The sequence below is a fragment of the Acomys minous genome (genome assembly GCF_964271855.1).
Source record: "Acomys minous genome assembly, chromosome: 3".
In the NCBI taxonomy this organism is placed as follows: domain Eukaryota; kingdom Metazoa; phylum Chordata; class Mammalia; order Rodentia; family Muridae; genus Acomys; species Acomys minous.
Genome location: NC_140485.1, coordinates 22,026,560 through 22,040,676, shown reverse-complemented (window position 1 = coordinate 22,040,676; position 14,117 = coordinate 22,026,560). Strand labels below are relative to the sequence as shown.

At 42.4% G+C, this 14,117-nt stretch overlaps 1 protein-coding gene across 2 annotated transcripts in view; it reads right to left on the bottom strand.

Moving 5' to 3' along the window:
• Nucleotides 1–1,332: 1,332 nt before the first annotated feature.
• SPPL2A (signal peptide peptidase like 2A) overlaps nucleotides 1,333–14,117 on the bottom strand; it is a 34,478-nt gene continuing 21,693 nt past the window's right edge. For both annotated transcript variants that reach the window (XM_084775267.1, XM_084775268.1), the window contains 3 exons: nucleotides 12,583–12,657; nucleotides 9,114–9,274; nucleotides 1,333–1,676 (listed from right to left, as the gene is read on the bottom strand). In XM_084775267.1, coding sequence (XP_084631393.1) covers nucleotides 1,602–1,676; nucleotides 9,114–9,274; nucleotides 12,583–12,657 — 311 coding nt within the window. In that variant the 3' untranslated portion in view covers nucleotides 1,333–1,601. The remainder of the gene's footprint in view (nucleotides 1,677–9,113; nucleotides 9,275–12,582; nucleotides 12,658–14,117) is intronic.

Below are 14,117 nucleotides of genomic sequence, written 5' to 3'. Positions count from 1 at the left end.
GGCCTAACATATTGTTCAGTGCACCAGTTTTACCTTTGAATAAGCCGAACTGGCCTTGACATGAAAGACCGGGTTTGTCCACATATTGTGTGCATTACTGACACAGAAGTGCAAAATCCTGAGCTTTTGTCATGACTTGTCACTTGGTAATTTCTTAAGAGAAATTTTTTAAAAATTGAGAGATCAGTTTCACCTCTAATTTCTAGAAAAACACCTGAGATTTTGCAAAGAATGAGAAAGAGAAAAACATTTTTTTTTTCCTTCAAGTTGCAAGCTAGCAAAGCGATGAACTAACTGGTCTGACCACTCATTTTGGCAGGGAGAAAAATGGATGAATACCTACACTCAGAACAGCACAGAGCCCTCCAAAGCTATCAGTGCTCACCTATGCAAAAGGGATTGGAAACCAGGGGGCGATGGTCAAGGCAAACAATAAGTTATACTTATAACATCTAGTCATTAAACATTTAAAAGATGAAACTTTACCTAATCAATACAATCAAATTTCATGGATCAGCAAAAATAAAATTAAACTCAAGAGTAAGTACGGAATCTGTATCTTCAAGTAAATGGTGCACCGATAGAAACTAGATTCAGTTTTTGTGTCCTTCTACTGACTATTTCTATATATTAGGTTTCCTTCTATTTAAAAAATAGTCTAATACAATACATATGCATCCAGAAGTAATTTAGGTTCTCAAGTTTAAAACAAGGGTTACAAGTTTTTAAAAACTTAACCTACAAGGATGGAGCAGTGGCTCAGCAGTTTGAGTATTAGCTGCTCTTTCAGAGAACCTGGGTTTGATTCCCAGCCCCCACACGGCAGCTCACAGCCGCCTGTACCTCCCTCCAGGCTCAGAGGATCCAACACCCTCCTCCTCTGGTTTCCATGGGCACCAGGCCTGAGTGTGGTGCCCATACACATGACATAAAAAATAAAGGCAAACAAAAAAGTCAAACTGTGGAGGGATGTGTTTCTATGTATGCCCTTGTGTATTTTTTTTTTTTAACCTCTGCAGGATACAAAAAAAATTTCATTGCTGAACTGTCTTCTTGCACAGTCTAAAGTAGTTATTTCTCTAGAGGGGTTAAGATTTGCATAAATCTTTAACAAAAACATCCACTCAGAAATTTGCTTTGACAGCTATACATGATCTATCCTTAGAATCTGGAGAAATATTTTAGTAAGAACAGTACAGGGAAGGGTCAGGGTAGCTTTTTTTTTTTTTTTTAGAAAAATATAATGTATATAATACATTTGGAAACTACACAAACCCTATGTTTTTAGTTGATTGTGAAGGCACAACTTTAGCATAATTATAAGAAAATGCATTTTCACTTTGTATAATAGGATTTTACCAGCTCATAAAAACATATGGATTTGCAAACAAATGTTGCCAATTTTCACTTCAAACTTTGATTTAAAACTTGTTGGGCATGGTGTTGCCCGGCTACAGGCCTAAACATTTGGGAGACAGACGCAGGACTGTGAGCTTGAGTCCTGACTCTGTCTCAAAAAACTAAAAAAGAAAAAAAGAAAAAAAAAAGGGCAAATTCTAGTTGTAGAAAAATCAATGACACATCATGATAGGTCCACGAGATTACTGTGGTACAGTCTGCTCTTCAGTAGTCGCTGGGTTTTCTTCATTTGTTGAGTAGTCCAGGTGGTCCATCACCTAGGCATAAGTAAAAGAGATCAGAAAATTCAAACTTGCTTCCCAGTCTGCATTAATTTGGCAAAAGTATTCTGGGTGTGTGTGTGTGTGTGTGTGTGTGTGTGTGTGTGTGTGTGTATGTGTGTATGTATATGTGTGTGTCGCATGTGTGGGTGCACATGTGCATCTGGGTACACAGGGTTACGCACATGCATACAGCTATCTTCCTCAGCTGCCTTCTATCTCCTTTCTCTACAACTAACCCTGACACTTTTTCCCGGCACTGGGGGTCAAAGATGTACCCCACTGGACTTAGCTTGCTTTCTTTCTTCTCCTCCTCCTCCTCTTCCTCCTCCTCCTTCTTCTTCTTCTTTCTTCTTCTTTTTACTTTTATTTTAGTTTTTTTTGAGACAGAGTCTCATTTATGTAGCCCTGGGTAGACTGAAACTAACAAAGATCCACAGGCCTCTGCCTCCAGAGTGCTGGGATTAAAAGCAAGTGCCATCAAGGCCGGGCCTTCCACGTGGTTTTTTAAGCCAGAGTGCTGGCCATCTGAGGTCACCCCTTCCTGCTCGTTCAAGGAGCACCTAATGACTGAGCATCTCCCTAACCTCCGTTTTCTTTATTGAAAACAGATTCTATTCTCATACAATAGATCCTGATTACAGTTTCCCCTCCCTCTTCTGTTCCCAGTTCCTCTCCACCTCCTCTCCTCTCTGGATCCAACTGAGCTATCTCCCCAGCAGCCACCTCCGCAGCACTAAGGAGGCAGAGGCAGAGGCAGAGGCAGAGGCAGAGGCAGAGGCAGAGGCAGAGGCAGAGGCAGGCCAGTCTCTGTGAGTTCAAAGCCAGCCTGGTCTATATGATACATGGTAGGGCAGCCAGAGTTGCATAGAGAGACCTAATCTCAAAACAAAAAACAGAGTACTCTCGGGACTAGAGAGAGATGGCTCAGATATTAAGAGCCCTTGCTCTTAGTCTGGTCCCTAACACTCAATCTAGTAGGATCACAGCTGCCTGTAACTCTAGCATCCTTCGCCTCTGGCCACCATACCTGTACTAATGTGCACGCACCCACATACATACACGTAATTTAAAAATAAACCTTTAAAAAAGAGTGACTGAAATGAACTAAGCCACAACTTCACCTACTAATAAAAATGCGAACAACAGAGAGCTTAAAACACCTGAAAACAAATCAAAATGCACTCGCCAACACAATGTTTTAAAGGTATTACAAGTGAATTTTTTCTTACTTCAACTCTACCTGTATTCCATTAAAACAATTTTTTTTTAATATTTGGGAATGAAGGAAAAAGGAAGTGCTTAAAGACTGCAAATCCTTTTATCCTGTTCTTTATATAACATGACTTAAAAATAGAAAATGCAATCTCTGTAAAGATTGCCAAAACCTTTTAGACGAAGGAATGATTAGTTAGATGTCAGTATTATATATGCTCTCCTTTCTTTGTTACTGATGATTAGAAGATGGAAAAGCTTGGGATATTACTTTCTCACATACTCTGGTGCCTCACCTTTGACCATGTCCCCTGGAGGGGGAGACCTGGTGGCACTCAGAGGAAGGACAGCAGGTTACCAAGAAGAGACTTGATACCCTATGAGCATATACAGGGGGAGGTAATCCCCCTCAGGAACAGTCATAGGGGAGGGGAATAAGGGGAAAGTGGGAGGGAGGGAAGAATGGGAGGATACAAGGGATGAGATAACCATTGAGATGTAACAAGAATAAATTAATAAAGGGAAAAAAAAGGAAAAAAAATACAATGTAATGTTGGTAAAAAAAAAAAAAAAGATGGAAAAGCCAGCAATATAAATGTTCTCCCTTAAAAAGGAGTAGGTTCTAAATACTTCACTTATTATTATTATTATTATTATTATTATTATTATTATTATTATTTGTTATTTTTAGGAAGGAGAGATTGTTCCACATGGATTTCTGGACTTGCCAAATAGAAGTGTCTCTGGGCTGGAGCTTTCAGCTGACAATCAATGGGGACACTGCCAATAATGCCCACCTGTTAGTAACCACAGTTATAGAGGCCCTAGTTGTTTATTTGGTCCTCTATCTGCCAAAGATAACACCTAGATTAAGGCAGTTTCATGTTCTTAACATTTCTAGGAGAAAAACATTCAGGAGATGGAGATATAGGGGATTGCTTAGCATGTGGGGTCCCTGAGCTCCTTCTCTAGCATCAGGAAAACACACAATAAACCTAATGCCTATAAAAACAGATAGAAGCCAGGCAAGACACGCAGCATTGAGCATTGCATAGCATGAGACATAAGGCGAAGTTGTAGAACAGTTCATTTTAATCACACTTAAAATTATAGACATAAGCTGGGCGGTGGTGGCGCATGCCTTTAATTCCAGCACTCGGGAGGCAGAGGCAGGAGGATCTCTGTGAGTTCGAGGCCAGCCTGGTCTACAAAGTGAGTCCAGGACAGCTGAGGCTAACACATAGAGACCCTGTCTCAAAAAACAAAAAACAAAACAAAACAAAAAATTATAGACAAAGAGCTGGGTGCAGTGACACACACCTATAATCCCAGCACTCGAGGAGGCAGAGGCAGATGATCTCTGTGAGTTCGAGGCCAGCCCGATCTACAACGCGAGTCCAGGACAGCCAAGGCTATACAGAGAAACCCTGTCTCAAAAAAACAAAAACAAACATAACAAAACAAAACCAAAAAAAATATAGGCATACACATGTAGACACAGCTAAGGGCCCTTTCTTTTGACAGGAGGCCAGAGCTGTGGGAGGACCTGAGACAGCAGGGAAAGCGACAGTAGGAGTGAGGGAGACACAATACTTTTCTTCTCTGTGATCTGTGTACCCTGGCAACTACCCTGGAGAGTAAGAGCTACGTGCCCAGCATTATAACAGGCTTCTGCTTTCCTAATTCTTAGGTATCACACTGGGCACTATAATCCCAGCGCTAAATATAGATATATTAATTAACCAGTCATGGTAGTGCACGGCTGTGATCCTGGCATGTGGGAAGTTGAGGCAGGAGTTTTGAGTTTCAGCCAGCCTGGACTACACAGTGAGATAGGTACCTGTGTCCCCAAAACAAAGCAAAACAAACAACAACAAAACTATCTCAAAGTCTACTGCGTGAAGTTACCATGGCTACTTTCTGTTCACTAAGCTTTTGATAAAAAAACAAAAAACAAACAACAAGAAAAAAAAAAGAGAAACACAGAACAAACATGAAGGTCAACTAATGTAAAAACTTAACAGATCAACACAGTCAATAAAAGTAGCTGGCAAAATTGCTATTTCACATTTGTGAGTAGGCAATCTGTTTGGAAAGTTGTCCTTTGAAACTGCGCCAGCTAACCTGGCATTTCCTAAGCTCTGCTTGTTTAAAAGTGATCTCTAAAAACCGCCTAATAAATCCACCTCAGTAACTGGAGCTCTTGCTCCTCAGTAGCTGTAAGCAGCTTTGTGTCCTGACTCGTGACTTACAGCTTGTGACTTCTAAAAATAATCCCAAGCACTAGTGACATTAACAGACACACTGTTCACCAGACGGGACGTCAACAAGTCGAGGAGGGCCTGGTAGGCATCAGGGTAAACAACCCCGTCTGAAGCTACTGAGTGAAGCTCATCCCATTTGACTTACTATGAGAAACACAAAGTGCTGCTTCTCAAACCATTTTTCTCTCTCTAGGGGAAAAAAACCATCCACTTACTCTCCATTAGTTAGAACTCTGGCTTCAAGAAAACTCAAACAAATGGAACTGAGTACTGTAGCTCTAGAAGTACCCAGAAAAATGGCATAAAGGAAACTGGCCTTAAAGCTATATAAAAGAATTTGTAACTGATATTTCCAAAATGATATTATTTTAATGAGACTTTAGAAAAACTTTGCTTCTTTTGATGAGAAATTTACAAAAGAGGATGAAAGATTCCAAGTCGAGTACTACAGCACTTATGTGACGCCTACACCTTAGGCTACCAGGCCACCGGGACCATTAAAATAAGGATATGGCTAAATGTACTGTGCCTGCTTGGCATGTGGGAAGCCCCAGACTCAATCCCTTATCTGAAATACTTGGGAATGAAAGTGTTTCAGATTTTGAAAAAAATTTCAAATTTTGGTATATTTGCCTACTCATAAAGACATATTTTAAGAATATGACCTAAACATCTGCCACCACACCCAGCATAAATAAATCTTTAAAAAAAGAAAAAGAAAAGAAAAAAAGGCCAGGCGTGCTGGCGCACACCTTTAATCCCAGCACTCTGGAGGCAGAGGCAGGTAGATCTCTGTGAGTTTGAGGCCAGCCTGGTCTACAAAGCAAGTCCAGGACAGCCAAGGCTAAACAAAGAAACCCTGTCTTGAAGAAAAAGAAAAAAAGAAAAAAGAAAGAAAGAAAAGAAAAAAAAGGAAAGAAAAAACAAACCAACAAAACAAAGTTTTAGAAATCCCAACTCTTATAAACAGTAACATATATTTGTAGTTTATGGTATGATGTGACACTATTTTAAGAAATTGGCATATACTAACATATTCGTGGTTACCAGTATAAAATTACCTGCAGTCCCATTTTATACTGGAAGAAACTGAGGCACCAAAAGAAGCAAAGTAACGTTTCCAAGGTCTTAGCTAGAATGCCTAACTCTGTCTCCAGACTTAAGTGCCGTGCCAGGAGACTCATGCTCTTCACTGTGTCAGTCTGTATTCTGAATGTCTTTGTGCATTAGAACTAGGATGCCACCTTGCATCGTAGCTTTTGTTTTCAGATACTTTAAAACAAAATTTCCTACAGTTAATTGCTTTATTTAGCTACTGTGTCACACAGTGAAACCCCTTAGAGTGAGCATTTTGACATGACCTAGCATTACCCAGGAAAGGGGTCTCCTGAGAGACTGTCTAGAACAGGTGGGCATGTCTGTGAAGGATTATCTTGATTATAGTGGAAAGACCCGCCCACTTTGGGTAGCACCATCCCCTAGGCAGGAGATCCTAAACTGAAGGGAGAAAGCCAGATGAGCGCTGGCACACTCGCATCCGTGGTCTCTGTGCTCCTGACTGTGGATGTGAGCCATTGCTTCAAGCTCCTGCTGCCTGACTCCCTGCATGATGGGCGAGAACCTGGAATTGTGACCTAAAACAAACCGATTTTTCTCCTAAGCTAATTTTGTCAGAGTATTTTATCACAACAACAAGAAACGAAACTGAACCCCCTAAAGCCTGCCTCTGGGGATTATTGCTGCTCTGGGTCTAGCTGCTGTAAAACAGAAATGTATTTTTTTAAATATCATAATTATAATGAAACTCGGATGGTCCAGGGCAGAACATGTGCTCATGACAAATATGAATACTCACTGGTGGAACTCCTTCCATATCCTCCCACCATACCCTCTCTCAATAAACATCATAGAAAGAGAAAAGAAAGCCGGGCGTGGTAGCCACATCTTTAATCCCAGCACTCGGGAGGCAGATAGATCTCTCTGAGTTCAAGGCCAACTTGGTCTACAAAGTGAGTCCAGGAAGGCCAGGGCTACAGAGAAACCAAAAAAAAAAAAAAAAAAAAAAAAAAAAAAAAGAAGAAGAAGAAAATGCTAGAAGAAACCAGAGAAACATAACAAAGAGTAGATTTCCAAAGAAATGCAGTATTAATGCTTTTTATGTATATAGCAACTTTAAAAGAATAAACTATTTCCAGTGTGGGGAGCATAAAAGGACCTGGAAGCGCCATAGAATTGCTTCAGGTGTCTGGCCCTCCTAAAATAGTGATGGAAGAGCAGGGTGTGGTGGCGCATACCTTTAATCCCAGCACTCGGGAGGCAGAGGCAGGCGGAACGCTGTGAGTTCGAGGCCAGCCTGGTCTACAAGTCTACTGAGAGAGTTCCAGGACAGCTGAGGCACAGGACACAGGACACAAAACAAAACAAAACAAAACAAATCAAGAAACAAACAAACAAAAAAAAAGTGACATAAGGATAGTACAGTTTAAAAGGGGCCTTCCATTTTCCCTTGAGACACTTGTTCTCCTATTTATTTTTTTATTTTATATGGATGAGTGTTTTATCTGCATGTGTGTCTATAAGTTGGAGCCCCTAGAAGTGGAGTTAAGGGTATTTGTAAGACACCCTGTGGGTGTTGGGAACTGAACTCGGGTCCTCTGCAAGAACAGTAAATGTTCCCAAGCATTAAGCCATCTCTCTAGCCTTGTATTTCTTTTTAATTTATTCTGCTTTTAATAACGCATCTGTATGTAGATATGCACGTGTGAGTGCAGGGATGCTGAGGTGTGCAGGGCCCCTGGCACTAGAGCTACTGCAGTTGTGAGCTGCTTGGACTTCTGTGCTGGGAAGTGAAATGTGGTCCTTTGAAGAGCAGCACATTCTCCGAGCTTCCTCTCCGGCCCCACTTTTGTACCTCTTGTTTAAAAAATACAAATACTTGCTGCTCTTCTAGAGGACCAGAGTCTGGTTCCTAGTATGAAGCTGTAACCCGCCACCCCCGTCCCTTCCCTCCCCTCAACCCCTCCCCCCCTTCATGGGATTTTCTAGTCTCTGGAGAAACTGCCCCACTGAGCATGAATACATCTTAAAGTTTTTTAATTAAAATATGAATATGAACTGAGGAATGATGCCAGATTCTTACAATGCCAGCAAGCAAGAGGGCAAGGCAGCAGGAGGCCAGCTGAAAGCTCAGGGCCATCAGGGACTACAGAGTGAAGTCTGTCTTTAACCTCTGTTAAAAAATAACTCAGACAACAGATTCTGATTACGATTTTAAAGAAAGGGCAACCTTGATATTGAGGTTAGAGGTTAGTTTGGTACATTCAAATGCTGGAAAGAACTTTTTTTTTTTTTTTTTTTTTGGTTTTTCGAGTCAGGGTTTCTCTGTGTAGCCTTGGCTGTCCTGGAACTTGTTCTGTAGACCAGGCTGGCCTCAAATTCATAAGAGATCTGCCTGCCTCTGCTTTCAAAATGCTGAGATTAAAGGCGTGCCCCACCACGCCCTGCCCATCTTTACTATAAACTTCTAAGTTTGTTTGGTTTTGGTTTCGGTTTTTTGAGACAGGGTCTCTCTGGTAGCCTTGGCTGTCCTGGACTCACTTTGTAGACCAGGCTGGCCTTGAACTCACAGCGATGCGCCCGCCTCTGCCTCCCAAGTGCTGGGATTAAGGGCGTGCGCCACCACGCCGGCTCTTAGTTGCATCTTGCGTGAGATTTATGGGGGCCGGAATGCATGCTGCAATGCTCTGTTCTCCCCACGTCCTTTCACAGTGACTTTACAGCGCTTTTGGCACTCACGCTGGGCACCAAGAACCAATGCTGCAGCAAGCGGATGCCAATAGGAGTGAACAGGAAGAAGCCAGGGCATCCTGGGGTTGCGTGAAGTTTCTGACACACAGGTTTGTCATAAACAGGCTGTAGCGTAACACCCTCGAAATTACAATGGATAAGCACATACCTGATAGCTGCTACCTTTCCAGAACTTTTTCATTTCCTTCCGACTCCAAGCAACGACTGAGACGGTAATAAGCGTACACGGTACGAGGTAGAGGAGAGCAGGCTGCCCCTTCTTCATCAGCGCCAGGACAACAAATGTGATTACCATGCCAACAGCGTAGGCTGCAGAGAGACAGAAGCCCGGGTCAGTTTCACCTGCTTCCGGGACTGCCGTCAACGTATTAGTTTTGAAATATTTCTGGAGACATATTCAAATAAGACTTATTTTTAAAATATGTGTTTGCGGCCAGGCGTGGTGGTAAACGCCTTTAATCCCAGCACTCGGGAAGCAGAGGCAGGCAGATCGATGTGAGTTCGAGGCCAGCCTGGTCTACAATGCGAGTCCAGAATGGCCAAGGCTACACAGAGAGACCCTGTCTTGGAAAAAAAAATTATGTGTTTGAATCTGTGTGGATTTGTGACTGTGAGTGCAGGTTCCTGAGGTTGGAGGTATTGGATGGCCTGGAGGAGTGGATGAGCTGCCTAACATGGTTGCCTGTGGCTCCAGCTTTAAGAAGGTCTGATGTCTCAGGCCTCTCCAGGCGTCTGTGTGTACATACCCACAGAGGCAACAAACACACATATTAAAAATTAAATCCATGGGGCTGGAGAGATGGCTCAGAGGTTAAGAGCACTGGCTGCTCTTCCAAAGGTCATGAGTTCAATTCCCAGCAACCACATGGCGGCTCACAACCATGTAGAATGAGGTCTGGTGCCCTCTTCTGGTGTGCGGGCAGAATACTATATACACAATAAATAAATAAATCTTAAAAAAAAAAAAAAAAAAGAATTGTAAGTTTGTCCCCAAACAGATTACAGACTTGCTTAACTACTGCACGCCATATATCATTTGGGCGTTTCCTACTGATCTGGGATGTTGCATGAATGTAGGATCTCTGACTGCTGGAGCTGCAGAGACCTTTACAGGCAATTCAGTCTAGCTACGTATTGGCAAGGCGAGCAGGGAGGCTGAGCGAGCTGCCCAGAGTCACCCTACAGATCGGACAAGTTCTCCTAGCCCTGCCTTCTGATTGAGCTTTCTTGATTCAACCATGCTGGCTGGCACTGGGTGCCACTGCCATTAGAAGATGCACTTAACGCCCAAGCTGCTTTTCCTGTTCCTCTGTAGGCATCTGCTCCCCTTCCCTTTCCCCCTCTTCTCTTCTCTCTCTCTTTACTTCTCTTATCCTTTCTGCACGCACTCCTTTCTCGTTCCCTCACTTAGCTTTCTTTCATGCTGGTGGGGTACACATCTCTGGGGACATCACTGTCAGTCATCATAACGCGGAAATTTAACTCTATATGGACTAGAAAGCCTTGCAGGAACATCTGCATGTAACTAACAAAACATTAACTCATTTATATAAACTCATGGTTATCTACACATGATGCTAAAAAAATCAAGTAATAAACATTTTAGGTACTACTTGTATTCCAGGGGTTTTGTTTGTTTGTTTTTTCTTTCTTCTTTCTTTTTCGTTTGTTTGTTTGTTTTGTTTTTGTTTTTGTTTTTCGGGACGGGGTTTCTCTGTGTACCCTGGACTTGCTTTGTAGGCCTTGAAATCACAAAGATCTGCCTGCCTCTGGCTCCCAAGTGCTGGGACTAAAGGCGTGCACTATCACCAACTGGCTCGTATTCCAGGTATTTTAATAAACATTATATATAAAACCTCAAATGTTTTTGAGACAAGAAGATCTCACTATGTAGCTCAGGCTGTCCTAGAATGTGCTATGTAGACGAGGCTGGCCTCAAACGCACAGAGATCCACCTGTCTCTGCCTCTGAGTGCTGGGATTAAATGTGAGCTTTACCTTACCCAGTAGAACCTCAATTTTAAATTTAAAGCCTCTAAAATCATGTGATATAAAGTACGAATATCCCATGTATTTAATTTTGCTTCTGAGACAGGGTTGCATACAGCCCTGGCTGGCCTTGAGATTGATACACAGCCAAAAATAACCTTGAACTTCTGATCTTCCAGAGTCCTGGAATTTTAAGCACACACCACCATTCCTGGTTTTAATCATGCTCCCCCTTTTTGTGGTGGGAGTAGGGGAGGGTCTAAGACAGGGTTTCTCTGTGTAGCCCTGACTATCCTGGAACTTACTCTGTAGATCTGGCTGGCCTCAAACTCAGAGATCTGTTTGCCTCTGCTTCTGAGTGATAGGCTTAAAGGTGTGCACCACACTTAGATTTATTTTATTATCTTCTGTGTGTGAGTAAATTGCCTGCATGTAGATATGCACACCATGTGCATGCTTAGTGCCCTAAGAGGTCAGAAAAAGGAGTCAGAGACCCTAGGACTGAAGTTACAGATGGTTGTGAGCCACCATGCGGGAAGTGACATTTGAACCCAGGTCCTCTGCAACAGAAACATATCCTCTTAACTGCTGTGTCAACTCTTTAGCCCGATATTTCACTATTTAAAATCATAAAGTAGACAGATGGTGGAAGTGCATGCCTTTAATCCCAGCTCTTGGGAGGCAGAGGCAGGTGGACTGCTGTGAGTTCCAGGCCATCCTGGTCTAGAGCCAAAGCTACACAAAGAAACCCTGCCTTGAAAACAAACAAAGCAAAATCAAACAAAAATAATAGACTATCCTTAGTAAATTATTTGAATGGGCTCTAGTTTACATATAGCTGTTGATGCTCTATTAGTGTTTACTAGATTTGCTGTTTAATCATTTTCCATATGTTTAAAAAGATGGTACTAACCTGCCCACCAAAATTTAGCTCTTAAAACCAACACTCCTACTGTTAGTAACTATTTTGGAAGACATGTTTCTGTGTGAAACTTTGACATTCACTATTTATATTCTTTCTTTCTTTTCTTTTTCTTTTTCTTTTTTTTTTTTTTTTTTTTTTTTGGCTTTTCAAGACAGGGTTTCTCTGTGTAGCCTTGGCTGTCCTGGACTCACTTTATAGACCAGGCTGGCCTCGAACTCACAGCGATCCACCTGCCTCTGCCTCCCAAGTGCTGGGATCAAGGGTGTGCGCCACCACTGCTCAGCACTATTTACATTCTTGTACATGTAGTTAGTTACTGAGTCAGGCTCTCACTTATTCAAGGACAGCCTCAGACTCCGGAAGCTGAAGAGTCTTTAACTCCCACTCTACCTACTTTTCTCCCCCACGTGTTGTGATTACAGGGATGTGCCCTCACACTGGCCTATGTGGGCTGGGGATGAAGACTAAGGCACTATGCATCTGGACAAGCACTCCGCCAACCAAGCTACATGCCAGCCTGACATCTGCTTTCATAAGGTAATATTTAAATGCTTTTATAGCTCTCTGCCTAGGGCTGTGCACAAGACCTTCTATAACCCTTCCTGTGAAAGCCATACAGAGAGGGAAACAGACTACTGCCTTAGCCCTTTGGCTTTCCCTAAAGACAATATAGCACAACATCATAAAAAGAAACAAATTTTTACCAATTGTGGATGAAATATAGTATATAGAAGAACCACTCTGAACATCGAATCTTCTACAATACGCAATCAACAAGCCTAAAAGAAAATCCACATTATTTTCTTAAGACAGTAGGAATATTACAAATTCAACTGCTAGAACAGGCAATGACACAGGCAGTACTTCACTTTCCTTTTTTGCATCATAAGAGCATTAAAGTATCTTAAATTATAAATGAACTTTCATATGTTGATTTTTAAAAAGTTGATACCAAGCTGGGCACAGTGGCCTATGCCTGTAATCTCAACACACACACACACACACATACACACACACACACACACACACACACACACACACACACACGGGAGAGGCAGGTGGATCTCTGTGAGTTCAAGGCCAGCCTGGTCTACAAAGTGAGTCCAGGAGGGCCAAGGCTACACAGAGAAACCCTGTCTCAATAAAAAAAATAAAAATAAAAAATTGATACCATACTTTAGACATTTCACCCAAGCCATGCACAATATTTGGAAGAAAAATGAAATCTTCCACAAAGGAAGCAATTAACAGAGGATCCATGTGCAATGGGAGTATCTGCAAAAAACATCTGATAAGGGCTAATATCTAACACATGTGAGGATCTCAAACAAGCCAACCAGACGAAAAAAACTTAACCCAATGAAAAAATGGGCAAAGGACTGTATCAGTGTTTCTTGAGTTTGCCTAGTAAGCCTAAAGGCCTGACGACAAATGACACAAAATTAAAAATAGGCCAGGCACGGTGACATGAGCTTTTCAGTCAAGGGTTTGGGAGACTGAGACGGCAGGATCATGGGATCGAGTCCAGCCTGGGCTACATAACGAGGAGTGGCTTAAACAAACAGTCGGACAAACAAGTCCACAACATGGACTCAGCCATCCCACCAGCAGGCACATACCCAAAGGAAACAAAGTTTGTATGTTAAAGAGACATGTTCAATATTCAGAACAGTCAAGATATAAAATCAATCTCAGTACTTATTAACGGATGAGTAGATAAAGAAAGTGCAGAGTGTATACAAAACCAAGTATGATTCCTCTTTGACAAAGGAAAGTGGGCTGCAGGGACGGCTCGGTGGATAAAGCCTGCTGCACTCGCTGTCCTGAGTTTGGATTCCCAGCACCCACATGTGATAGCACAGGTTTATGACCTCAGGACTGGGGGAGGGAGATGGGCGGATTCCTGGATCCCAATGGCCGCCCAACCTAGCTGAATCAGCAAGCTCCATGCTCAGTGAGGAACCCTATCTCAAAAAACAATGTTGAGCTGGAGAGATGGCCTAGCAGCTAAGAGCACTGGCTCCTCTTCCAGGGGACCCGGGTTCAATTTCCAGCACCTACTTAAGGGTTCACAACCATCTGTAACCCCAGTCCTAGGAGATCTGATACCCTCTCCTGGCCCTCACAGGCATGGAATGCACGTGGTATATGGCACATGGTACATGCAGGCAAAACATCACACACAATAAGGAAATAAAAGAAATAGATAATATTTTAAAAGAGCCAGGTGTGGTGGTAC